Raw genomic sequence first — 26,794 nt, 5'->3', positions numbered from 1 at the left:
TTTGCATATAATAAAAAGGGCATTTGGCAGGAGTTAATAACGAACAAGTACTTAAAGAACAAGACTCTAAGTCAAATTGAAAAGAAAAATGGATATTCACATTTTTGGAATGGTTTGTTGGGAGTCAAATACATTTTTTTAAGTCTTAAAAAGTTTAAACTAGACAATGGAACTCAAATTAGATTTTGAGAAGATAAATGGTTAGGATCCAAGCCTTGAAAATCCAATGCCCAAATTTATTTAATATAGTGCACAAGAAGCAAACAAGAATGGCTGATGTACTTAGGCCTTGTTTAGTTCACCCCAAAAACAAAAAAGTTTTCAAGATTCCCTGTCACATCGAATCTTTCGGCACATGCATGAAGCATTAAATATAGATGAAAATAAAAAATAATTACACAGTTTAACTGTAAATCGCGAGACGAATCTTTTGATCCTAGTTAGTCCATGATTGGACAATATTTGCCACAAACAAACGAAAGTGCTACAGTAGCGAAATCCAAAATCTTTTCGCATCTAAACAAGGCCTTAATTCCACCCCTCTCAATGTGTCTTTTAGAAGGGCACTAGATGAGATCAAGCTGTTGGAATAGCAAAGTCTAGCTGCGAGAGTTGCTTTGATTAATTTAAATGAGGGACGAGATAATTTTATCTGAAATAATAATGACTTGTTCTCCGTTAAATCCATGTACAAGTACCTACTCCCTCCGTCTCATTAAAAGTGTCATTTTTTACTTTTAGTCTTCTTATTTGACCGTTCATCGTACTCAAAATTTTAGTAAATATTTTTTTTGGTTATGACTCGTTTTGTCAATAAAAATACTTTAGCAATAATTTATTTATTTTATTATTTGTATAAAGAAATTGAATAAAATGAACGGTCAAAAAAGAAATTTGAAAGTAAAAAATAATACTTTTAATGGAATGGAGGGAGTAATCAATAATGAGATTAAAGATACCCATAATTTTTGGCATACGAAAGTGCTTCTGAAGATTTTTTATTTTGGTTCTTATAGAAGGGGGTAGTAAGTCTCATTGTTTTTTAGCAAACCTAAAACTATCTAACACTTGTTTTTTATCGATTACCATTATGTCAGTTTTCTTTGTCATTAATCTGCCAAGAAACACGAACCAACTTTTTAATAGTTAGTCTAAGCTAGAAGGTTCCAAACATAATCATCATTTATTGACTAGGGTTGCAGCATTTTGCTAGACAATATAGATCATAAGGAATAATGTGGTTTTCAATAAAGGTCACCTATTTTTTTTCTTTACAGATTCTTTTCAGGTGGTTACGATTTTGGGCTCTATTACAATGCTCGGATGAAGGCAAGGAACGGATTCTTCACGCTTGCAAGCTACTAGAATCGAGAGCCATAGAGTTTTTCGCATCATATGGATGGTTCTTCATTTACCTTGAATTTAGTTCTGAACCTGTAATAAGTTTGGATGGACGCTTCTTCTTACTAGAAAAAAGCTCTAAAAAAACTGACTTTGAGCTGTGCCCCGTGAAGTGTGCTCTTTCTTGGCATAAAAAACGCGGACACAACCTTATTTGGGCCAACATATTAGAACGCGTCCCGCTTACCTGGCCAATCCGGCCCAAACGAGAAACGTAGGCGAACCATTTCGGCTTAGAGCCATTCTCCTACGAGAGCCCATTTACTACAGTACGTAGCATCTGCCCTAGATTGCTAGTACTACTTGTCATCATCGGGTTCTTACGCCATGGCCAACGCGCCACCGTGTCGTTAGCCCCGCAGAGACAGCTAGGCTCGGGTAACAGAGTGGAGGAGAGAGACGGTCTGAAGGTAGCTTCGCAGTGTGTCATATTGTTTTGTAGAAGAGAACGTTGCCTCGTCAGAAAAAGCATTAGCTTGAGCTGAAAAGGAAGCAAAACAGGCATAGAACGCTCTGGGATTGGTTGATAGATTCCAAAAAGTAATGGTATGAGAGTGACATTTGGAGAGAGAAAAGTAATGCTCAAGGTCCAATACATATGGCTTGCGCTGTGAGAATTGATGGCTCCATCCATCCCGAGCTACATGGATAACCGCTTTTTACGTTTCTTGTAGCCTGCGTTGTGAAGGCCTTACTGCAGTCGGCAGCGCTGCATCATGTACCAATCGGAGGCTAACGCTCGGCCGGTGTCGGTGTCGCCCGGGTAAAAGCGCGCAGAACATTACCCGGGCCAACAACGCACACGTCCAGCTTTCTTGGCCCATCCGGCCCAAACCAGCCTACGAAGCAATTCTGCCGTGGATCATACAGACGGACTAATAGAGGCCTACTACTTACTGCAGTCGGCAGCGTTGCATCATGTACCAACCATCGCTCATCATATCGTGGCCCAATACACTCCTGTCCACTCTACTCCGCTTCTGTGCTAAAAAAAATTAAATAAATAAAAAATAAAACAAAAACCCTTGAGATCTAGCTTACTACCTTTTGCCTAAATTTACGCCAAACTTTAGCATATTTCACACAAACCTTTGTCATTGTACACGGAACTTGTGTTAACTCGGCTGGCGGACACCGCAACTTACAAATGAACTGCAACAATTCAAGTACTTTTTTTAAGACTACAATAATATGTTTCATTTATCGTTTACTTCCCGAAAATGTACACCAAACTTGTCTTGATTCGGTTGATGGACACGCTTCCAGAATCAGTAAGATATCAGAACGGTTTCAGGAGAAATTCGGCACTAATTTTATGCGAGTTTTTTCAGGCTGCATGCATCAGGCATGCAAAACGAAGAAACGAGCAAATGACAGGGAGAATAATAATAATAAATAAACACAGAAAGAACAGGATCACTACAGCTGAACACCGATCACTACTGGTCGCTTGAACCGGACGGAAGAAGCTACTGCCACGAGAACGGGAGCGAAGGGGACGTCCCGTCGGAGGATCCCTCGCCGCCGACGTGGAAGATGCCGTGGTAGTTCATCTCGTGGCCGGCGTCGTTGCTGGGCACCAGGACGGTGTTGAGCTGCTCGCTCTCCACGCTGGCGGGGCAGGCGAAGCCGCCGGTGCCGGTGCCCGCGCCGGAGACGGCGCTGGAGCCGGCCTGGGAGCAGGCGAACCAGCCGCCCGGGGAGCTGCCGAACTGGTGGTGCTGGTGGTGGTGCTGGAGGCTGCTGCTGGGGACGAGGGGCTGCGCCATGGGGATGTGCTCCGCCGCGGGCTGGACGACCATCCGGCTCACGTCGACGCTGGAGGAGTTGGCGGGGGATGACAGAAGAGAGAGAGCACAATCTGAGTCGAGCACGGGGGTGAGCCCGTCGGAGAACATCTTGTTGCTGCTGCTGCTCTCGGGCGGCGGGGCCGCGGCGGCGGCGGTCTTGAGGAGGGGCTGGCACACTGTGGAGACCTCCAGCGTCCCGGCGCCTGCGCTGAAGCTGACCTGGTCGCCGTCCTGGAGGAACGGGAAGCGCCGGCCTTCCTTGGAGTAGGCCGATGACGTGGAGCCGCCGGCGAAGTGCGGCCTGTTGCTGAGCACCGGGTGCGGGTGGGGTGTGTAGTATGAGCTGTCCTCGGATTTGATGACCCCAGACCAGCTTGGCTCCGGTCTTGGAGCCGGGAACGACGAGAACCTTGTCCCTGCACTCGAAAACAAGCCTGAACACTCGTCATGAAACAAGCACCAAACTACTAATCGATTTTTTTTTTTTTTTTGCGCAAACAAGACTGAAATGTGTAGCACTGCTCAGCTCTTCTTTAGTAATTTGAATGTTGAGGTCCAGGTTGAAGGTGCATCGTAAAGTGACTACTATTTTAAAGCTATATATTAGTACTGAAAGTTCAGTTTTATATGCCAGAATTGATGATCAATTGCAGTTGGAAAAATTCTATAGAAGCATTTTGATGGATTTAAGTATGGACTATCATACCATGTAAAAAATGTAAGGTGCACGCTGAACAGAAACACAATATACCTTGTTGACTTGTCATAAAGCTCCCAGAGTTCATGGCATCTGGCTGTGGCTTCCTGCGACGCCGATTGTGCCCATCAAGCCTCTTTCTACAACTACGCTTGGCCTCATCAAACTCCGCAAGCAAGTGAAACCTAAATAAACAAATCAACGATAAGGAATCCACGCACTATAGGCAAAACTAATAAGCCGGGACTATCACACAACTGTTGATGTACATGATCTTCTGAACAAAGGCCAAACTAAAGGCTAATGCCCGTAATAAATAATTCAAATTCAAAGTGGGGCTGAAATGCTGCTGATAGCCACAGAAGAATGGTGCACATGTTTTATCACCCATTATTTAAAAATAGTACTCGCCTGCCTTCAAAAATAAAAGTACACAGCTGGACCACTCAGGTTTCAGAATGTCAGTTAACAAATTGGTTGCATGGGGCTTCAGATTAGAAAAGTTTCACGTTCAGGGCCTCTCGAGCACACAAAAGTTGTACAACTCCTGGTGGGCATCTGGACCACGGTATAATGGTTCCAACAGATACATGCCAGTACGGCTCCCTACCAGCTTGTTGGGACACTGAGGAGCACTTGATAAAGTCTGCAAAGCAGTATGGCGATCTCACTTTGCTCTACTAGGCAAGGTAATCAATCATTGGAAAAGCGGCTTGCAGCCCCACTGAATATAAAATTTTCAGAAGAAATGGGACAAAAACAACACAAGCGCTGTATTTGCATTGTTTAAAGGTAGCAGATAAACAGGTAGTTGGTCAACATATCTAGGACATATAAAAGGCTGCACACATAACTGAAATATACTTGAGCAGCCGCCTGAGAGATTGACACAAGGTTTTAGCTAGTATAGTACTACTAAGATATCAAATTGGGTGCATTGCGCTTGTCCCAGGTGACAGTGACAGCTAAATCTATATATCAAACTGAAGGTTAAACAGAAATTCAACTTCAGAGGCAAAAGTAAGAATCAGTTAAATTTTCTGAAATAGCTCACACTGAGGCAACAATGTACCCCAAAAAAAAAACTATATATATACAGTGCCCTTGGTTAACAAGGAAACCTAGTTGATTTCCAGGCTATATGTTGGTGGTTACTAAGACAAAATGGCTACACCAAAGTTATGCAGAAAGGTTCGCTGAATGTCTCTCAAATAGCAAATTTCACATCTCAGACATGTATATATTGGCATATTGCCTCCTCCACATAAATGCATTGTTCATGGCCAGCACCTAGCAGACCAGGAGCAAGCAAGGTAGATGTGGTAGGCCAGTTTCTGCTGGAAATTGAATAAATAGGTTTATGTGCAACATCTTTAAGCATAAAGAGTCCCCCCACCACCACCCACCCACACACACCCACACACACAAAACAAAACAAAACAAAACAAAACAAATACTGTTGTGCGAAAGCATACATGACAAAAAATGCAAGAAACATACGGATCTCATTATTAATTCAGCAAGGAAAGTTTTTTTTTTTTAAAAAAAAGTACATATGCAACAACATCAAAGATGGGGCTTAAAGATTTGAGAAGAGTTCTTCTCAAAGCAAAAACTGCACAGATCCTGATTAAAGTGACTATACACCTTAAAGAATTCTATTGGAAAGACCAGCCTCTGGTATATGTGTTTGATTCAAAATGTGTCCTCTCTGTTTTGTACTAAAGCAGAGAAGCATCAATTTGATGGCGCATCCCAAATACAAATTCCAGTTCATTGTTCACTTTTAAACAAAAGCCATACAGGGTCAGGTGAAGAAGCATCAATTGCCAGTCTGCCACAAGAAAAGATGATCCTCTACCTCTATAGCACATGAAGTGCGTTCTGGCTTTTGCCGGATAATGATTCACACTGATGGGTTAGAAAGTTGGTACGCGTAAGTAGAAAAAGAGGTGATGTTAATTCAGGTAATACTTGTTGACATGCTAAAGGGAAACAGGGAAAAGATCGGTGTACGTTCATATGAAAAGGCTGAAAAGGTGGAGCCGGGAAAGGTAAAGCAGTGCATCCTTGAAGCAAGACAAGCCCACTCAGGCAGCTGTATGCTACTAGTAATTGCTAAGCTCAAGTTCATCATATCTGTGACTGTTGGTGACAAATTGGCGAGAGAATCTGAAGCAAAGAAAGAGAGAGGCAGTCCCAAAGAAAGAAATGATTTGGCATTTTTCACTTTGAACAAAGGGAAAGGCAAGGAACAATCAGCAGTAAAAAGGAAAAGCTGTGGAAAAAAATGACTGACGTCAATCAGTGGGTTTGTTGATTGGTATGGTAGTAGCAATTCCCATGGCGACAATTCAAGCAAACGACCCTTTGTCGACGCAATCAGCCTCATGCAATTACAGCGACGTTTACCCAACTGAAATGAAGCGAATTGAGAAGGGATGGGATGGGATGGGATTGCTTTGGGCTGGAATTGTTGTACTGTACGTATATACCTGCTGCACTGCTGGCAGAAGCGCATCTCGCGGCCGGCGACGACGACGACGGGCGTCTTGGAGTGCGCCTCGCAGACCTTGTGGCGGCGGTGGTAGTCGCGGCACTTGCTGAGGTCGGCCTTGCAGCCATCCACCGCGCACGACGGGCACTGCGCCCCGGCGGCGCCACCGGGACCAGAGCGCGGGCGCTTCATCGGGCTCGCGGACGGCGCGGATGGCGCAGCCGTTGCAGTTGCAGCCGCCGCAGGCTCCTTCGTCCCGTCGGCCACCGCCCCGAACTCGCCGAGCCCGCCGAGCTTGAGGTCGACGGAGCACTCCGCCCGGCTCGGCGCCCCGCGCGTGGCCGCCGCGTGGGGAGGCGCGGCAGTTGCTGCGGCGGCAATGCCCGACGCCGCCGCGGGGGAAGCCGCGGCTGCTGTGGCGGCGATGGGCGGCGGCTGTGGCATGGCGGCGTCGTGCTCCAGGTCGGGCAGGTCCCAGGACACCGGCATCTTGAGATCCCAATCCATGAATGGAACGCCGCGCGAGCGCAAGCTCTGCTCCACCACCGTTCCCCGTCGGCGAGTGCAGTGCCCCGTGCCCGTGCTGGAGGTGGAGGTGGAGGTGTGGGTGTGCGTGTCTTTCACGGTCAGGACAGTAGTGTCGCGGCCAGTTTGTTGGGTTCCCCCGTCCCTCTCATCCTATAGGCCGGCTCTGCCGCGGGGAGGGTGGCAACGAGCCAGCCAGGCAGCACGGGGAGTTATTGCCCGGGCACCACCGCGCACAGAAGCGAACAAATCAAGCACGGGAGCAGGGCAAATGGCGCAGATCAGCAGGGGGAGCTTATCCTGATAGGGAGGAGAGAGAAACAGGGCAGCCAGAGGGAGCTGATGAGCTAGCTGCTGGCCGACGGCGAAGAAGGGAGTGGGTGTGCGGGCGATAAGCTGCTGCTAGCTTAGCAGGTGTAGGGAGGAGGGGAGCGGAGCCGTGGAGGGGAGGAACAACGGAACAGGCAGCCCAACACCGGCATCGGCACCGCCGAGGAGGAAGAGGATGCCAGGCACAGCCCACACTGGCCACAGCCAGCCGGCCAGCCAGGAACTGGGGGGGCAGGGCAGTCAGTACCTGCTGCTCGCAGAGGCAAGTGCAGTGCAGGTGTAGTAGTGGTGCGGAGGGTCTAGCTAGAGCTCAGCTCAGCTATGGAGGGTGGAGGGTGTGGTCGTGCGGATCAGTGGATGGGTGCATGCCCATATATTAAGAGGTGTTACATAGATACTAAAAATAAAATAAATTATGGAATTATTAATCATAATTAATCTACTGTTAACATATGTTTATTGTAGCATCAAATTATCAAATCATGGACTAATTAGACTTAAAAAATCATCTCATAAATTAGTCTCTATCTGTAAATTTAGTTTTATAATTAGTCTATATTTAATACTCTACGCATGTGTCCAAATATATGATGTGATAACGACTAAAGTTTAGGAGTTGGAACCAAACATCCTTAATAATTATTACTCCACCGTTCTATTACGATATATACTAAGGGCTTGTTTAGTTCGCACTCTGAAAAGTTTTGGGATAATGTAGCACATGTGTAACTATAACAATTAATGACTAATCATAGACTAATTGGATTTAAAAAGATTTATCTCGCAAAATACATGTATGTGTCCAAATTATATAATTAGTTATTTTTTATCTATATTTAATACTTCATACATGTGTCCAAATATTTAATAGGATGTAATAAAAAGTTTTTGAGTGGGAACTAAACAAACCTAGTAAAGTATTACTTTTTTGTATGGATATTAATTTTGTTTGTTGCATTGCGGAATGCAATATTGCTTGCAGCCATTCCATTCATCAGGCCATCAATCTCCTGACAGGGATTCTAAAGGCGAGGGGCCCGCAGCGGCGCCAGGTGCCATGTTCATCCTTTAACACCAGCATGGAACCCTTGTGCTGCGCGCAAGCGCAATTATTGGGGAGGCTCGGGTTGGTTTGGTTTGGCCTTGCCAGGGCCGCGGGTGCTTTTGCTGTTTGCTGTGCTTTGCTTTTCTTTGGCTCTCGCTTTGTTTACTTCCAATTTTTTTTTTAAATAGGAATAATAGTATTTTCGTTTGTATTTGATAAATATTGTCTAATTATAGACTAACTAGGCTCAAAAGATTCGTCTCGTCAATTTCGACTAAACTGTGTAATTAGTTTTTATTTTCATCTATATTTAATACTCCATGCATACGTCTAAAGATTCGATGTGACGGGAAATCTGAAAAATTTTGCAAAATTTTTTGGAACTAAACAAAGCCCTAGCTTGCTGGAGAGGAGAGGGGAGGGGAGCATTACTTTTCTTGGCTTCTTGTTAGCGAGGTTGGTTGAGTGGGGGAAGAGCCGAGCCGGGTTTTTCCATCAGTGTCAATTGTGATTGACGGCTGCAGTGGAACTGGAGCAAGTAGTAGTGTTTTCCCTTAAAAACAACAGGTGTTTTGCTAGTGTGCTCCTCCTACTGCATGCGGATCGATGGTGATTGCCGTTGCCTCATTGCCTGCCGAGTGCCGGCGAGATGAGGTGTGCGTGCGCAGGCAGACACTTTTGGTGGATACATTGCATGCTCATGTGTTACTGACCATGTGAAGTTACTACTACTACTGTGCTATAATAGTTTGGGAAGTTGGATTGTTTGAAAATTAATGATGTTGCCTTCCTGAGAGGGAGATCTAAAATCACACTTCTGTTGAACATGATTGCGAGGCTGCTGTGCTAAAATAGTACGGACGTACATGATGGTTAATTAGATTGTTAATTAGATGGTTAAAATAGTCGGATCCATCCGTAAAAAGGAAAGGAGTTTCGATTTACGGCTGTGATGAAAGTTGCATCAGGAATTAATGTGTTTATGCTAGCTCGTTAAGCTAATTGCTGGCTGGCTTAATATATATGCCTCTGCATGTCCCGAATAGCTAGTTTCATGCCAAATGCATGTGCTGCATCTAAAAAATATATATTGTGCGATAAATATCCGATCTGAATCGACAAGGATATTCAATTGCCTTTGACACTTCTCTCCTTGTCAGGGAGAAGTACGGTTAGCAATATCTTTATCCACAAAGCTCACAAACCTAACAGCACGCATGGGTAGACCACACAATCTGATTCCATAAAGAACTCCCTTCCACACTTGAATACTAGTTTAATACTAACATACTACTTCAGTGTCCCCAAATCCAAGATACCAGCATGTTCCAACTGCATCTCTCCAGAATCCCAGATCCCCCTCTGATGGTCCAATTCTTTTCTCCAAGAAAAAAGAGTTTGGTCCATATTGTACGGTCCATTTCTCCAACACAAGTACATCCTTTTAATCAATATACTAATTATATGGCATCAGCTTTGCATATTATTGTCGCCACTTGTGGCTCCAGATCTTCCTCTCGGAATGTGTCGTTGGTTTTGTTCACCGGAGAAGGGCTTTTTCTTTTCTTTTCTTTTCTTTTCTTTTTCATGGGAGAGAGATGCATGTTGATGAGAAGGGAATCTGTACGTGGCAGTCTGGTTTGTGGCCTCAAGACATGGGGCTGGGTGGCTTTGTTTGTTTGTTTCTTCCTTTTGGGTGCTCCTGACCTGTTGCTGTGTGGAGGATCGATGGCTCTAGAAAAAGAAGCACAAATGTAGGGATGGTAGGTGAAAGATTGCACTACGTACCGTATGATTGTGGTCTTTATTAACTTTGCAAAACACGGAGGGCAAGTGCACGAAATGATTGGCCACATAATACATGCATGCTTCCTTGTTTGCCCATCTGCAACTTTTGGTCTAGCTTGCCTTGTGCATAACTGGTATCGAAACAGTATTTATGCCCACAACAGCAAGGCCGCTACACTCGGAAAAAAAGACATCTGAGTGTTTCAGAAGCGCTGTAGTAGGTTGTTAATGGATAAAAACAAGGTGCATCATGTCCAACCATCCAATCCTTTGTTGTGACCTCTAGAATAGATTCCTGCCGTTCTCACATTATCTTCAACAATTCTCCTACATCTCAGATGTCTGGTTTTTTGTTTGGCTATAAAAAAAATATGTTTGTAAGAGCAACTCCAAAAACCCTTTATATCCTTACTAAATTATAGGAATAGAGATTTTGGTAAAAAAACACCAACAATCTCTTTAATTGGATCATTAATTATAGACATCATCTATTTCGGATTTTTCGCTAGCCAAAGATGGTGAGTAAGGATGGCTCTCTAGCTAGAGTGCACACAAGATATAAAAAAAATTATTGAAAAGTGCAAAGATATATAAAGAAATTTTTACTTAAATGACTTTCTAAGTGATGATTTAGAACTTCTCTAGGAGTCTTTCTAAAATCCACTCTCTAAATCATCATTTAGAGAGCCATCTACGCAAATATCGGTTTCTAAATGTTTTCACCCTCCAACAACTTTTCTATATCTTGTGTACACTCTAGAGAGCCATTTTCGTTATTTATCTTCGGCTAGCAAGAAAATTGCCCTCTAAAGGCCTCTATAATTAAATCTCCAAATATTGTTATCCTATATTTCAGATTTCTCGCTTATCAAAGATATAGAAAAGATGTTGAAATGTGAAAGAAAATATAGAGACCGCTATTTTTATCTTTTCCTAATATATAATTATTAAAAAATTCAGTTCACAATAAATTTTGTCCACCTATCTATATCCTCGGTGGAGACTTGATTCGGTAAAGCAACTCCAACAGTTTGCTAAAACTCACTTGGCAAATCTATAGTTTTGTCAAGTCTCAAAACCAAATGCCAAGTGGGCTTTCTCCAACAGTTTGCTATTTGGGTTTGGCAAAAGAACTTGGCATCCTAGGATTTTTGCCAAAATCACAAAATTAAGACTCTAACAAGTTGGCAAAACTAGTTGACAAATTGGAATACACGTGATGCCAAGCGGTGGAGGACTTGGCATATTTGCCAAGTGAAGGGAGAATTTTGCCAAGCTCACAAAATTGCCAAGTAGTTTTGCCAACAGTTTGCTAAAAGTACTTGGCATCCTAGGATTTTTGCCAAAACCATAAAAAACAGTCTCCAACAAGTTGGCAAAACTACTTGGCAATTTTGGCAATTTTGTTAGCTTGACAAAATTCCCTCTTCACTTGGCAAATATGCCAAGTCCTCCATCGCTTGGCATCACGTGTATCCCAATTTGCCAACTAATTTTGCCAACTTGTTGGAGGCTCAATTTTGTGATTTTGGCAAAAATTCTAGTATGCCAAGTTCTTTTGCCAAGCACAAATAGCAAACTGTTGGAGAAGGTCTATTTTTTCACTTGTCATTTGGTTTTGAGACTTGGCAAAACTATCGATTTGTCAAGTGAGTTTGAGTTGCTCTTAAGTATTTCAACATGCTATCCTACCAAATTTGCTAAAAGCATAAAAATCCTCTTCCAACAACTCCTTATCTCAACTTGCTAAATTTCCCAAGTTGCTATCCAGAGGTTTCTACTGTCGAGATTTGTCAAGTTGCTATCCCAAGTTGCTATCCCGAGCGCAACTTGTTGGAGACACATATTCTTTTACCAAGTGAGCGGGTCCCATCTGTCATCCTCTATTTTTACCAAGTGAGAATAGCAATTTATTGGAGACACATCCTTTTTTCTTTTGCTAAACAAATTAGCAACTTGCTATAACTCAAGATTTGACAAGTGAATTTTACCAAGTTGTTGGAGATGCTCTAGCTATTTTTTGTGGTTTTGGCAAAAAATTCTAGCAAACGGTTGGAGTTGACAAAGGATGGAGATCAGACGCGAGACAAAAAGAAAGAAAAGAATCCTATCCCAAATCAGATTTCTCCAAGTCAAACTCTATGAAAAAAAAACTGCGTCCGTGTTTGTCCATGAGATGGAACCTTTTTTGGGAAAAAAAAAGAAAAATCCCGTCCGTGAGATATGGAAACGTTTATCGTAAAAAAGGTTCCTACTCAAGTGTCTAATTCCAGTTCCCCTTTCTAATTTTCTACGTGACTTTTGTTTTTCTCTTTTTTATTCCCATTTTTATATATAAAAACAAAAAATGAATAGAATATTAAGGGTGTTTGAACTATTATCCTTTTCTAATCTAATCTATCCTCAAAGAAAGTAATGGAACTTTATATTTTAACTGTAGCAACATATGAGTAGTATAAAATTAAATTTGTGATATATATATATATATATACATATTTGCTAGTCTAAATAATTTTTGAAATGGTGATTTAAAGAATGAGTTTAAGAAGATGCTCTAAGTTATCTTTTTACTATACTAGTTGATTCTGTGTAAAACTATTACTTAAAAAATCTTAAAAATTTAGACATCTGAAAATAGCAACACGCCGCCTACCAATTTCTGGCATATAGCAGTTGATCCGGCTTGGAGGATCGGACTACCCCCAAACATTTGCCATTTCCGTTGAGCGATGGTTGCATTTCTATCTTAGCGAAACCGATGATGTGATGTCGCCGATTGCGGACGTACAGCAGGGTAGGGAAGACAGAATCCGTAAGGCGGTACCGTTATAACTGTATAAGGGGTATGGTAGTAATTCCAGATATTTTAAGATTTCGTTGTACCTCGTACAGTGAAAGACATGGATATGAATTTTGGAATTCTATATAGCTACTAGTAGTATACATACTTTACGTCGGTATACAGCAAACTCTTGTCTTGGAAATTTTGGAATATTAATTATGTACAAGTCCTTACGGCATGCATGCATGTGTGTGTGTGTGTCTCTATATATATATATATATATATATATATATATATATATATATATATATCTGTGTGTGTGTGTGTGTGTGTGTGTGTGTGTGTGTGTGTGTGTGTGTGTGTGTGTTGTGGAAAGCAGGCCCCCAAATGCTGGTTAACCGTGCTACGGTGATGCTTGGAACACGAGTTCCCGCGATGTCAACCACGTGAAACCATCAGTTTCCTGTGCCAACCGAACATGAGGCCGTGCATTTTTCACACAAGTCATTTCATCTTGACAAATGTCGACCTTTTCCACCTGACCTTTGGGTTTTCACGCACATATATATTGATGTGCTCATGCATGTACCATGCATGCATCATATATACTACGGATGGGATCTTGCACGCGTCTTTATTTGACCTTGACCAAACACAAGCACAGTAGTGTGAGAGTAAAATATGGTCTACAACAGGTGCGGCTTGAGATCATATATAGTGGTTAGATTGTCAAGTCATCAGTCATCACCTGATTGTGAACAGGGCAACAAGCTAGCTAGGATCTAGTCGTCTCCACAGAAGCTATAGCGTGCTAGCATAAGGGAGCTAATTGCCATGCGTGTGAAGGTAGCTATTGCAGATGCTGACTGTAAAAGGCATGAATGTGGATCAGCTGTTAATTAACTGTTAGACCATCTATTGGTTTCTTTGTTGCTGACCATGAGTAGTATTTATCATGGGTTGGCCAATGCAAAGCGATAGATGCAACAAGCAACTTAACAGCCAGAGAATTAACTAGCTAGCGCAGTCATATATATATGAAAAGTAAGGGGGTACTGAATGGACAACTAGCAGATAGCGAACAAATCAATACTAAAAGCAGCTTGCATGAAATGGAGAGATATTTATATGTGCGCCCCGGACGTGTACGTACTCCACGGTTGGTGCCGGCCGGTTCAAAACCGTGGGCAACATTTAGAACACACAGCCCTCTTTGCTGTGAGTGAGATCAGAATTAATGAAGCGGCTAGAGTTTTCTTGCATGTTTAGATAAAGCTACCACTAGATCTCTCGATCTCTCTCTCTCTCTCTCTCTCTCTCTCTCTCTCTCTCTCTCTCTCTCTCTCTCTCTCTCTCTCTCTCTGGTTCTGGTACATATCAGCATCCAAATGCGCTCACAGCTGACACCATTGTACATTGCAAAAATGACCAGATGTTAATTTCTTGTACTCTCACAGTCAATGAGTAATTCGATCGATCCTTCGTCAATTCATACTGACGTAACCAGCAGGAAAAAAAAAACTCATAATCACATGCAAAAGACGTGGTACATAATGAAAGATTTCTACTTAATTACATGTATCACCATATGTGTATGAATTCCTTGTTGATCGATCGAGTACTACAGTAGACGGTAATTAATCAGCGTGAATTGTATCAAGCCTTGTGGAAATCAATTAACTTGTCGTACGTACGACGGACCTAGCTCGATCGATGTTATCGCAGCTACTGTAGCAGTAGGTAACAGTAATCTGATGAGAGCAGTAGAGTATTGCCTAGGTAGGAGCAGGCCTATGGAGGGTAACGCGTACGTAGTAACAGTAATCAGAAAAGCATGCATGGCGTTAAGCGTTAGCACAGCTATCTACTACTCCAAGGAAGGAAAGGGGCCGGGGGAGCTGCCACGAATGATACGCACATGCATGCATGCGCTCGCTCGCTGCAGCCTGCAGCGATGAGTGACCACGAATGCTGCGGCGGCGAGTGGGATCCCGGAGCCATGAATGGGCAGTTGGATTGCTTCCCACTGCGCAGGAGACAGACGGCTCCTGTTGGCCTTTATTATTGTGAGAGGGGAGCACAGCACTGCACGGCACCGGAGGATAGCATGCAGGATTGCAGGACCACCCGTCCACACCACAGCCGAACGAACTCGCATGCCGAGTTCTACCGCTATGGATCGATCGGAATCAGACGATTACAACGACGACGCCGGCGGTGTTCGTTAGTAGCGTCGAAGGTCGTGATCCTTCTCCAGTTTAGTCACATGTCTCGTGATCCTTCGACGCTACTAATTAACACCGCGACGGCAGAGTTTAGTTCCGATATTCCTCTCCTTCTCCAGTTTAATTAGTCATGTCGTGATCCTTCTCCCTCGGCTCGGCGTCTTGCCCAAACAGAAACAGTTCCGATATTCTCTAACTCTGCCGAGGGAGAAGGATTAGCAGTACTCCTCCTAAACTGGGGAAGGATCACGACATGACTGCCATGTTTTTCCTACCATCATCCCTCTTCCTGTTACGCCCCCGCCCCCGTCCCCGCGGGTGAGAATTACGCGCCGCCTCAGCGAGCATGCCGCCGCACGCTACACACGTCTCTTTGTGATGTTCTCCATCTATCACGTCGCGGTCTAGCTATTACGTACAGTACGTAGTGCTGTCAGTCCGTCCAGAAACACTCGCTGCCACACATCCTCCTCCTCGGCCTTGTTTAGTTCATCCTGAAAACCAAAAAATTTTCAAGATTCCCCGTCACATCGAATCTTGTGGCACTTGCATGAAACATTAAATATAGACGAAAACAAAAACTAATTACACAGTTTAGCTGTAAATCACAAGACGAATCTTTTGATCCTAGTTAGTCTATGATTGGATAATATTTGTCACAAACAAACGAAAGTGCTACGGTACCGAAAAGTTTTAACGTCAGTGCCGCATTCGTAGGCCGGCCGGGGCAGGCATGGCAGCCGAAAACGCCTGGCTCTCCCAGCCGCCACCCTTGGGTCACCTCATCTTTGGCCTTGTTTACTTCCAAAATTTTTTATAAAATAGAAATAGTAGCACTTTCGTTTCTATTTGATAAATATCGTCAAATTATGGACTAACTAGACTCAAAAGATTCGTCTCGTCAATTTCGACCAAACTGTGCAATTAGTTTTTATTTTCGTCTATATTTAATACTTCATGCATGCGTCTAAAGATTCGATGTGACGAGAAATCTAAAATATTTTGCAAAATTTTTTGGAACTAAACAAGGCCTTTGCCGCGCGCTACCGTCCGTAGGAGTATATGTTACAGCTACATCTGCAGGAGATGGTATGTTTCTGGGTCTTGTAAGGCCTTGTTTAGGCCTTGTTTAGTTCCCAAAAATTTTGCAAATTTTTTAAGATTCTCCGTCACATCGAAATTTTAGACGTATGCATGAAGTATTAAATATAGATAAAAATAAAAACTAATTGCACAGTTTGGTCGGAATTGACGAGACAAATCTTTTGAGCCTAGTTAGTCTATGATCTCATTTTGCCAAAAATTTTAGAACTAAACAAGGCCTTAGTTCAAAAAAATTTTGCAAAATTTTTCAAATTTTCCGTCACATCGAATCTTTAGACGCATGCATAGAGTATTAAATATAGATGAAAATAAAAACTAATTGCACAGTTTGGTCGAAATTGACGAGACAAATCTTTTGAGTCTAGTTAGTCCATAATTAACAAAAGAATGTTCTATAGTGTCGCAAAATTTGATCTCTCGGCAGCGACCCTGGCGTCGCCGTCTCGCATGGGCGCCCCGCTAGGCCGCTACAGCCTACGGAGTACAGGGAGCGCGGATCCGATCGCAGCTTCGATCCCCGTCCGTGTGGCCGTGACGCCGTGCGCGTGTCCGCGTGTACCCGTGTGTGGCCGCGCGCGCGGGGGGTGCTCCCTCGGCTCGGTTCGGCGTCTTGCCCAAACAGAAACAGTGCGGCCGACCGCGACGGCTCGGCCGGGTCGCTGTCGGGGCACATTGCGTGCTTGGAAATCTGCCCGGCCGCCGGAAAGCGACGCGCCCTGCACATTTGTCGTCGTCTTGTGTTGTGTTGTGTCCGTGTGGGTGTGGATCACCTAAACTGGTGGTTGTCTTTGCCTTTTGCCCTCGTGCCCTGCCCTTCAACAGTCTGGCTGGCGGTGGCTGTTGCCTGCCTTGGCGCCGCTAGGCGGGCGGGCGGTGGACGCCTTCATTTCATTTCATCCACGGCGACGGCTCCACGCAGTAATCAGTGATGGGTGACTTGGGAGGGGAGGTCTTTATTAACGAAAATCTCTGCAAGAATTATGCCCGTGTCAAGCCTGCTGCGTTAGCTAAGGACAGCGACAGCGTGTTGTTGATTTTTCTTTATTCCGTTTTGGATGCGATGTGCAAAATTCTCTTCTCTTCCTCTTCCGGACAGGTTCCACCACCACCAGCCCTGACCAGGGTTGATAAATTTGATTGAACTCACCCTTTTCTTTTCTTGTCCTTTCCTTCGTTCCAGAGGCTTTGTTTAGTTTTAAAAAAAATTGCAAATTAGGAATAGTAGCATTTTCGTTTGTTTTTGACAAATATTGTCCAATCATGAATCTTATAAGATTCGTCTCGTCAATTTTGATCAAACTGTGCAATTAGTTTTTATTTTCGTCTATATTTAATACTCTATGCATGCGTCTAAAGATTTAATGTGACGGAGAATCTGAAAAATTTTGCAAATTTTTTTGAACTAAACAAGGCAAAAAAAAAGGTTTGGTACCTGTAGCGCGGGCCCTACTGGGTATGCATGCATGCGCCAGGTTTGCACGCTGGCTCGCTGCGCGCCTGCGCCTGGGCCTGTGCGTGCTGCTGGCAAAGCAACAGCACACGCAACAAGACAAGAGGCGGCCATTTTACCCCGCCGTGCCGACAGCCGAGTTTTTTTTTCTTTTTTTTTTTTTTGACAACAGACAGCCGAGTTTTGTCTGCCGAGTCTGAGGTGCCCTGTGAACGCTGTAACATTTTTTTTTTCTACATCACCAACCGACAACCGTCATACCTCGAGTGCATGACGTCATGCACAAGTGGAAAGGCCGAAAGAAAGCGAGGCCATTCGCCGCAATGACGTTAGCCCCCTCCCGGCTAGCCGTCTAGGGATGAAAAGGATATTGTATTTATTTTTATATTCTATTCTAATTAATATTCGAATACAGATAGTTTTAACCATGTCGGATAGAATATTATTGAATATCGACATTATAAATATGTGATTTGAGTATTCGAATATGGATACAGTATCAAATGTTGAATAACCAGAGTCGAATACGAACAGATCTAAACCTTTCTAAACAAATTCAATCTCAAATACAGTCGGAAAATATTCGTACCATTTTCATTCATAGCTGTGGTGCCGTCCAGAATGCGGAATTCCAGATAGCTTGCAGAGCTGCTTCTCTCCGTTCGGTCAAAAAGGCTACGAGGTCAAACGCAATCACTGCTAGGTTTAGGCCTTGTTTAGTTCACCTCAAAAACCAAAAACTTTTCAAGATTCTCCGTCACATCGAATTTTGGGTACATGCATGAAGTATTAGATATAAACGAAAACAAAAACTAATTGTACAGTTTGCCTGTAAATCACAAGATGAATCTTTTGAGCCTAATTAGTCCATCATAAGATAATATTTGTCAAATATAAACGAAAATGCTACAATACCGAAGTCTGAAATATTTTCGGAACTAAACAAGGCCTTAGTTAGAAAAGCATTTGACCTCGTGGCTCATGGTAAAAGCGCACCCCACACGTAATCTGTTCCAGAACGTTATAAACTCTGCAATGGTTCTAACCCATGTAAAAGTGAGAGACAAAAACAAAGACTATTTTATATAATTTTACTTTTATATATACAATTAGACTAACATGTCATTTTCTTGATTCTTAAGCCTTGTTTACTTTCTAAAAATTTTTGCAAAATAATCAAGATTTCTCGTCATATCGAATCTTGCGACACATGCATGGAACATTAAATATAGGTAAAAAAATAACTAATTGCATAGGTCACCATTAATTTGCGAGATAAATCTTTTGAGCCTAGCTAGTCCATAGTTGGACAACCATTGTCAAATACAAACGAAAGTGCTACAATATCGTCTAAACAATGCCTCGGACTACGTGAAATAAATAGTCTAATTGCTCGTAACCAGTGACTACTTTTTCTTCAACTTTTTCCATGTCCACATCAGAATAGCTAGCTAAATAGCTAGCTGTTGAGAACGCCCTTAGCAAGCAAAACCAGGGAAACCAAAATCCAAATCATCTCCACCAAACCGGGCTCACCAGGGTCTGTTAAGGGGAAACAAACTGGGTATATGTCGGCATTAACCAATGTTCCTAAGGGTCCGTTTAGACACCATTAGTCAGCTAAAACGTCTATCTATCTAGACAGTGGCTAAAAGGTTAGGCTACATTTTAGCCGAGCCTATACCTTGTTGTTACCAAAATAGTTGACCAATCCTTGCATTCTTCACCCTAGAATCAGGGTGCCAAACAGTATACTTCTTGTCCCTGAGGTTGTAGTGGAAGCCAGTTATGGAAGAAACCAGCTTTGTTTCAAACCGTGGTTGAAATAAGTTGTCCTAAATAAACAGGGCCAAATAGGCCGAAAGGGGCAGTGCCAACTTCTCGTCCTGCCAATGAAGCAAGCCGCGTGTGGTTGCTCTGATCAGCACACAGAACTACAAGTTGATGCACGGGAGGCAACGCAGTACCTGTCCATCAGGCACATTGTTGGACGCGACGCACCAAAGCCGCAACCGGTACCCGCACAGACTTCTCAGTACGAACATCAAACGGCTTCGTGCCGGGAACAAAACTACCTCTGACTGCGTAGCTGTCAATGGCTTGACATTCCGTACTCGCAGTATTAGGGCCCGTTTAGATTGGAGATGAAAATTTTTTTGCATGTCACATCGGATATGTCGGAAGGATGTCAAGAGGGGTTTTTAGAAACTAATAAAAAAACAAATTACATAGCTCGTCAGAAAACTGCAAGACAAATCTATTAAGTATAATTAATCTGGCATTAGCACATGTGGATTACTGTAGCACTTAAGGCTAATTATGGAGTAACTAGGTTTAAAAGATTCGTCTCGCGATTTCAAACCAAACTGTGTAATTAGTTTATTTTTTTATATACATTTAATGTTTCATGCATGTGTCCAAAAATTTGATAGGATGGATAAAAAAAATTTAGGTGGAAAACTAAACAGGGCCTAAACGGGGCTTCCCAGACACGAGCTGACAGGGGTACCAATCGGCAGCTGTCCTCTGTATTCCTTTATGGCATACTACGGGCTTGTTTAGTTCAGAAAACCAAAAAGTTTTCAAAATTTTCCGTCACATCGAATCTTGTAGCACATGTCTGAAACATTAAATATAAACAAAAACAAAAACTAATTACACAGTTTAGCGGTAAATTACGAGACGAATCTTTTAATCTTAGTTAGTCTATAATTAGATAATATTTGTCACGAACAAACGAAATTGCTACAGTACCGAAAAGTGAAAAAACGAGGCCTACGTGTACGCGTCTTTGTACGTTTTCTAACTTTTAATACTTGATAAAAAAAAAAGCGCCCTGGTGGCTCTTCAGCAGTCTCGCCTACGCGACGCGACATCCATCTGCAGGCGCCAAACAGTGAGCAGTTAGGAACAGCTGCCCTGCATTGCGTTTCATCCAGGAGGGGCGCAATCATTCCAGGAGTCCTGCAAGCTAGTTGTGGTACTAGTGTCCCCGTCACCCCAAATATCATACTCCGTATTCATCGTTGAGGGCATTGAATTGTCTGATCAGAAGTTGCTGTAGCCGCTGTATTGATGGAAAGCAAAGACAGCAGAGTTCGCCTGCTACTGGCAAACGTAGATCTCTGGGCGCTAAACCTTTCATTTACCGAGTGGGCGAGTGTAAAAAGATTCATACCAATGATACCATAAACATCTATCTGGCAAGGGGTTGAACATCTGTTTACTGTTGACTACCAAGCTGTTCAGCTTTGTCAGAAGCTTTATCGGCACCTACACCTACACGCTGCAAGAGGAAAGAGTATATATGAACAATCAGAATTCAAGAATGCAGTAATTAAATAAAGCTAAAAACTATGGCATGCCGCATCGTGAAAGCTGGCAATCCTATGGCCCCAATTGAAAACACACAATTTTTTAGAAAGGCCAACAAAGTATATATGAACAATCAGAATTTAAGAATGCAGTAACTAAATAAACCTAAAAACTATGGCATGCGCATCGTGAAAGCTTGCAATCCTATGGCCCCAATTAAAAAAACACAATTTTTTAGAAAGGCCCATCTTGTCTTGATTTCATAGGTAGTTGTTTCCTCATTAACTCAGTATTGAAACAGCTATATGTAGCTGCATATGCACTCCACAGCCTACTAGGCACTAGCTTATGCCCACAGGACACAGGATCGAACCTCTTTTCAAATTGATCTGTAACAGAACAAGGGTGGATTGCAATTCTAAATAAATATTTTGGTACTGTAGCACTTGATTAAAATATTTGGGTGATCCAAACTCTTCTTTTACTGAACAAACATGACGCCAATAAGGAAATTGCTTATGACTTTTGTGTTCCTTGCCTCAGAAAGCAGGACAAATACAATAATTAGTAAAGCAGCTAAAGCGGCTTGGGTTATTGTAAAAGTTGTAGCTTAATACCAATCTATTTCCAGCTATAAGCAGGACAACTGAGTTAATGCATACACAGTAGGTGATACGGCATCAAATAGTGAATGTTGTAACCTCTGAAAATGACAATGACTCAGAAACTATTTGCCAACAGCTAGCAAGAAACACAAGGTTGAAGTGATTAAGTTAATATAGAAAAGAATGAGATTGAAAGGTCAAAAATCATATTTACCATCCGTTTGCTGATATATGGTTTTATCTCCAAGGATAAGTCATGGTTGCTCTCCATGTCGTGAAGCTTGTAGCTTTTCTCAAAGTCTTTCTTTGATTCCTTCCTTGTGCCAGATTGCCAGACACTACCAAAATTAGGTAGCCAACTAGAATCAGATGTTGCTGGATCAATTTCACCTTGTTTCTCCAATTCCATCTCAGCTCTTCTTCTTTCTGCCCATGCAGCACCAACCCTCTTTGGATTGAGTTTCCTCAATTTTCCTTTCCGAGAAGGAAGAGCACAGCTTCTGAGTGGCAAATTCTTTGGATCATGTTCATTAGCTTTTAACCAAGGAGGAGGAGCACCCGTATGTACATTTGCTTTTGAGCCTATATAAATAAATGATATTGCATCAAGATTCTCACAAGGGCAAAAATAAATTACGATTAACTATTTTGCAATCAGACTAGTGACTGTTTTGACAAAATCTAGAGCATGAAAACCAAGCCATGGATTCAGCATGTAATCAGACCGTGGTCTACCTATGAATGAAATGACACGCAGCTCTCCTGCGAGTTCGAGAAAAAAAAAATCTAAAGCAGGAAAATATAAAACTGAATGAATCCAATACCATTGCTCAAATTTCCTCCAGTGTGACTTTGTTGAACCTGCAAAGGTAACATCTGCTTAACAAGCAATCACATCAATTATGTATACAGAACATTAGGCATATAGAAATTCTTTATCAAAAGTTGCACATGTAAATTTGTTTCTTTTAGGATATACAAGAGCTTTACAAACAAACAAAAGAAAACACTTGCTTCATAGAAGTATATTTTTATCATTTCGTTTGAAACTACAAAACCACAATGCCCTTGCGATTAGGAAGGAAAATAGATGTTTTCAGATATGGCAAGCAGCGGAACAAAAATAAATGAAGGCAACAAGTCCACATAGAAATTTAAAGGCATCTGTGTGCTGTTCTCCAGTACTTTTATATGCATTATGTGAACCCCCCAAAAAAAGACTACACCACAGCTCCACAACAGCAAATAAGGACGTGTTTGGAACCCTTGCTTCTTCGCCTCGCAGGGCAAGGCAAGCCGTTCTTGTAGTCCCTCGCATCACCCGTTTGCCCAGCTGGGCAAGGTTGGCTCGTGCACTTCCGATGAATCGGCCTCCCCACCCCCCCCCCCCCCCCCACCCCACCCCCAAAACAAGTTGTTGACAAATTAGCCTCCCCTCAGGGGCGAAGCTAGCTTAAAATTCATGGTGATGCACAATATTAATAGCCACCATGTAGAAATATATCCAATTTCAACTAATTTGTATGGTAAAAATAGACTACTTAGTAGTATTTTTTTTTGCCTGGTGCCAGTGCACCACCTGGAGTCGCCCCTGTGGCCTGCCTCCCCTGGCACCGAATCAGCAGCCCTAGCCTCTGAATCGGCCTCCCCACCACAGGTTCAAGGATCCCTGGTGTCAAATCAACCTCCGCTGCCGCCGGATAACCCTCAAATCGAGCTACAGTGTGAGACAAAGGTGAGCGGCAGCAAGGGAAGCAAATGCCTTGGAACTTGGAAAATTGGTATTGTGCGAAGGCTAGGTGAGGCTAGACCAGGCAAGCTGCGAGGTTCAAACACGCCCAACCTTGCCTAAAGAAGAACATAAACAGGAAACAGAGCAAGAAGGATAATAAACTGAAAAGGAAATTTGTTTAACTTTCTGCCATTGAGATCCGAGAAACATTAATGGTGCAAGCTCCTGCCTTGCACAACATTTACAAAGCTACCTTTTTTGTGTAAATGAAAGCAACATTTTCAATTGTTAATATCAAGTCAAATATGTGAGCAAAAAACTGCAGCAATGTAGAAGCATCACATCATTGTTTGTCATTTTTCCACTGGATTTTGTGCTACTTGTCACATGGACATGTGTGTGCATGTGGACTATGGTACATACTTACATGATTAGAACAAGAAATCGATGGCCTTGCGTCATTTACAAGGACAGTAGATTGATGACCTACAAAATTACATATAATTATCCATGTACCAACCAAGCGACATAATCATATGAAAAAGAAGGCAGTATGATAATTGTAACGCTCAGTCACCTTTTGTTTGAGGATGACTGCTGTGGAACAAGTTTGTAGACAGCGCACCCTGCTGCTTATGTGTTTCGACCGATCCCCAAGGTGTGATGGGCAGTCCAACAGTTCCATATGGAGCAGAATAAGGAGCACTTCCAGAACTGGAAGCTCCATGACACGCTGTACTAATAGGGTCATATGCCCCATTGGTAGGACTTTGTAAAGGCATAACAACATATGATGCAGTATTACTAAAAGATGGGATATTGTTTTGTGAAAAACTATCCAAACTGTCACAGGTATATTCATTTTGGATATCTTTTATCTGCTTCAGAGATGGTCCAATCAGCCCTTCAGTCCCCTTTTTTGTTCCTGTGCTCAAGGAATCCGAGCCTTTCTCCCACTGAAATTAAAAAATAAAAACATTAGAGATCCACATGCCACATACCATAACATCTCATTTTGTCAGGTCACTGCAGAAACAAATACAAACAACAACATACCTAAGTAGATCCTTTCACAAAACTAGAATGATAAAAATGTGTATCATGTTAATTCCTATTAACAGAGAGAAAAATGAAAGTATAAGACACACCTTGGCAAGCACGTCATCTGAAATCCTAAGCGAGTCCACCTGATCCATACCTCCCCCATGCTTCCGCAGGAAATCCTTCACACCCTTCAGGTGCTCACTGCTTGCCAGATGGTAAATGCCATTTTTACTGCAATAGAAGAGAACCAGACTAAGTTTTCCTCCTAAACTCACACGCAGTGCTCCGAAAACCTTATCTGCAGTGCTTTGAAAACCTTTATCTACAGTGCTTTGAAAACCTCTTATGACGATTCCAACTTTCTCCGTACTGAGCTATTGATCCTAATGTACCAGCATAATATATACCGGGCAATCCACGCTGCAATCGAAACCAGCTAGCATATGCAAATCCAAACTGAAACCCTAAGACTACGGGGACAAGGGATAGGTGGCGAGTACCCAGCGGAGCGGCTGTCGAGGTCGACGAGGTCGGTGGAGCAGAAGGGGCACCAGAGACGGACCCGCGGCGGCTGGGAAGAGGGGGAGCCATGGAGGAAGGCGCGGCGGAGGTCGGAGAGCTTGGAGCGGAAGGAGGAGAGCGCAGCGTCGAGATTTCTCCGGTGCTTGGTGACGTAGCGATGGCGCCGGCCATGGTCGTGGTGATGGCGGCACAGCTCGCAGTACTCGAACTCGGCAGCGGGTGGCGGCTTCGCCGGCATCTCGGCGGCTCCCGCGTTCGGCGGCGGTGGCGAGCAACTGAGGGCGGTGGTGGGAACCGGCGGACGCCGGCCGGGGACGGAGGACGCCGGGGTGCGGCGACGAGGGGCGGCTGCCGGTGCCGGGGACGGAGAGCACGGAGCCGGTGGAGGTGGTTTGCGCAATTTCCCCGCGCCGGGGACGGAGAACACGGAGAGGTTGGGGAGGAACAGCAGCACGAATCTTGATGCCGAACGAAGGGCCACGATAAGCCCTGTGGTCCAAAGGGTACTCCTTCCTATGTGGCGCTGCTTTCTCGACGCGTACGGAACATTTGGCCTCCGGGGTCGGACAGGCTAATGGCAGATCCGCAGAAACACGCTTTCCGCTCAGGCCGGAATCCGGTGCAAAGCAACGGAGTTTTTCTATACCAGGAGATTACCCGTGCGTTGCTGCGGAAATTTCAGATAATTTAAAAAAAATTGAATTATTTATATTTATAGTTATATGAATTAAATTATCTTAAATTAATTTTGTTGAATGATTTGACAAATCAATATGAACAACTAAATGAATGTGTGTAGATGAAGAGATGACTATCATAACTACATATGCTAGTTGGCTATAATTGCAAGTTTTAGTGGATTGTTGATGTGGATAGCTTGCATGTTGAGAGAAATCTCTAGTAGGTTTGGCTATAATTGCAAGTTTTAGTGGATTGTTCATGTGGATAGCTTGCATGTTGAGAGAAATCTCTAGTGGTGTTTAGCTTTATAAGAGTATAAGATAAGATATGTATAAAAAATTATTTGTCCATATCACCGTTCAAATTTCAATTTCAAACAAAGATTTTCTGAACGAGTTTATTAGTAGCACGGGCTACCAGCAGCGCCAGCACCAGTCTACAATATCCTCTAAAATAAATACTAGAGTCATACCATACTTGTTTTACTAGGATCTTGTTTAGTTTCTAAAAAATTTCAAGATTTTTCGTCATATCAAATCTTGTGGTACATGCATGAAGTATTAAATATAGATGAAAACAAAAACTAATTACACAGTTTACCTATAAATCGCGAGATGAATCTTTTGAACTTAGTTAGTTCATGATTGGGTAATATTTGTCAAATAAAAACAAAAGTGCTATAGTATCCAAAAACCTAAAAGTTTGGGAACTCAACAAGGCCGATACGTCTAATCTAAACAAAAGTATGTGTTAGAGAAGTTTAACTTACAATAAATCAAAGTTGATCTTGTGGAAGTATACAATGTATATACTCCAGTCAATTATAAAAAAAAAATGATAGGGAGAGTTTATCATTCTTTGTCACAAGTTATCAACACAAAAATTGATATGACAGTCTTGGTAACTATTACCTCTGTTCCATTTTATCTGACACACGTATGTCAACATTTGAACTTTGAAAACTTTAACCAGTAATTAGGCTAATAATTTTTAACTATTGTAATACAAACTTCATAAGATTATATTTGTAAGGAATTATAATATCCAATGATTATAAGTTTTTAAGAATAAATAATATAATATAAAGCAAATGAATTATCAAAGTGTAACCCAGGAGACCGTGTCATTCTAACTTACGTGGATAAAATAGAATGAAGTATGTTATAAAACTTCCCACTAAGACAAGTTTTGTTGGTCTTTTTAGGTCAGTCTCAGTAAAAGTTTTATTTGCATTTTAATAGACGGCGACATTAGTATTTTA

The 26,794-nt window shown here is 42.7% G+C and overlaps 2 protein-coding genes across 3 annotated transcripts; both read right to left on the bottom strand.

The window, feature by feature from the left end:
• LOC8058970 (squamosa promoter-binding-like protein 18) lies at positions 2,572-7,582 on the bottom strand. 2 transcript variants are annotated; one of them, XM_002460445.2, is made up of 3 exons: positions 6,384-7,582; positions 3,943-4,073; positions 2,572-3,625 (listed from the first exon to the last, which is right to left on the bottom strand). In XM_002460445.2, exons 1-3 carry the CDS (start codon positions 6,890-6,892, stop codon positions 2,871-2,873), a joined length of 1,395 nt encoding a protein of 464 aa, XP_002460490.1. In that variant the 5' UTR covers positions 6,893-7,582; the 3' UTR covers positions 2,572-2,870. The 2 variants fall into 2 exon arrangements, with proteins under 2 accessions (XP_002460490.1, XP_021308005.1); XM_021452330.1 differs by having other exon boundaries at positions 2,572-3,607.
• On the bottom strand, positions 20,455-25,423 carry LOC8054786 (TITAN-like protein). Its single transcript, XM_021453277.1, has 7 exons — positions 24,831-25,423; positions 24,435-24,561; positions 23,864-24,242; positions 23,714-23,772; positions 22,379-22,415; positions 21,769-22,136; positions 20,455-20,920 (listed from the first exon to the last, which is right to left on the bottom strand). The coding sequence occupies exons 1-7, from the start codon at positions 25,088-25,090 to the stop codon at positions 20,858-20,860; spliced, it is 1,293 nt and encodes a 430-aa protein (XP_021308952.1). The 5' UTR covers positions 25,091-25,423; the 3' UTR covers positions 20,455-20,857.

The sequence above is a fragment of the Sorghum bicolor genome, chromosome 2, assembly GCF_000003195.3.
Source record: "Sorghum bicolor cultivar BTx623 chromosome 2, Sorghum_bicolor_NCBIv3, whole genome shotgun sequence".
Lineage (NCBI taxonomy): Eukaryota > Viridiplantae > Streptophyta > Magnoliopsida > Poales > Poaceae > Sorghum > Sorghum bicolor.
Note: the sequence above shows the minus strand (reverse complement) of the source record. Positions and strands in the feature narration are given on the sequence as shown.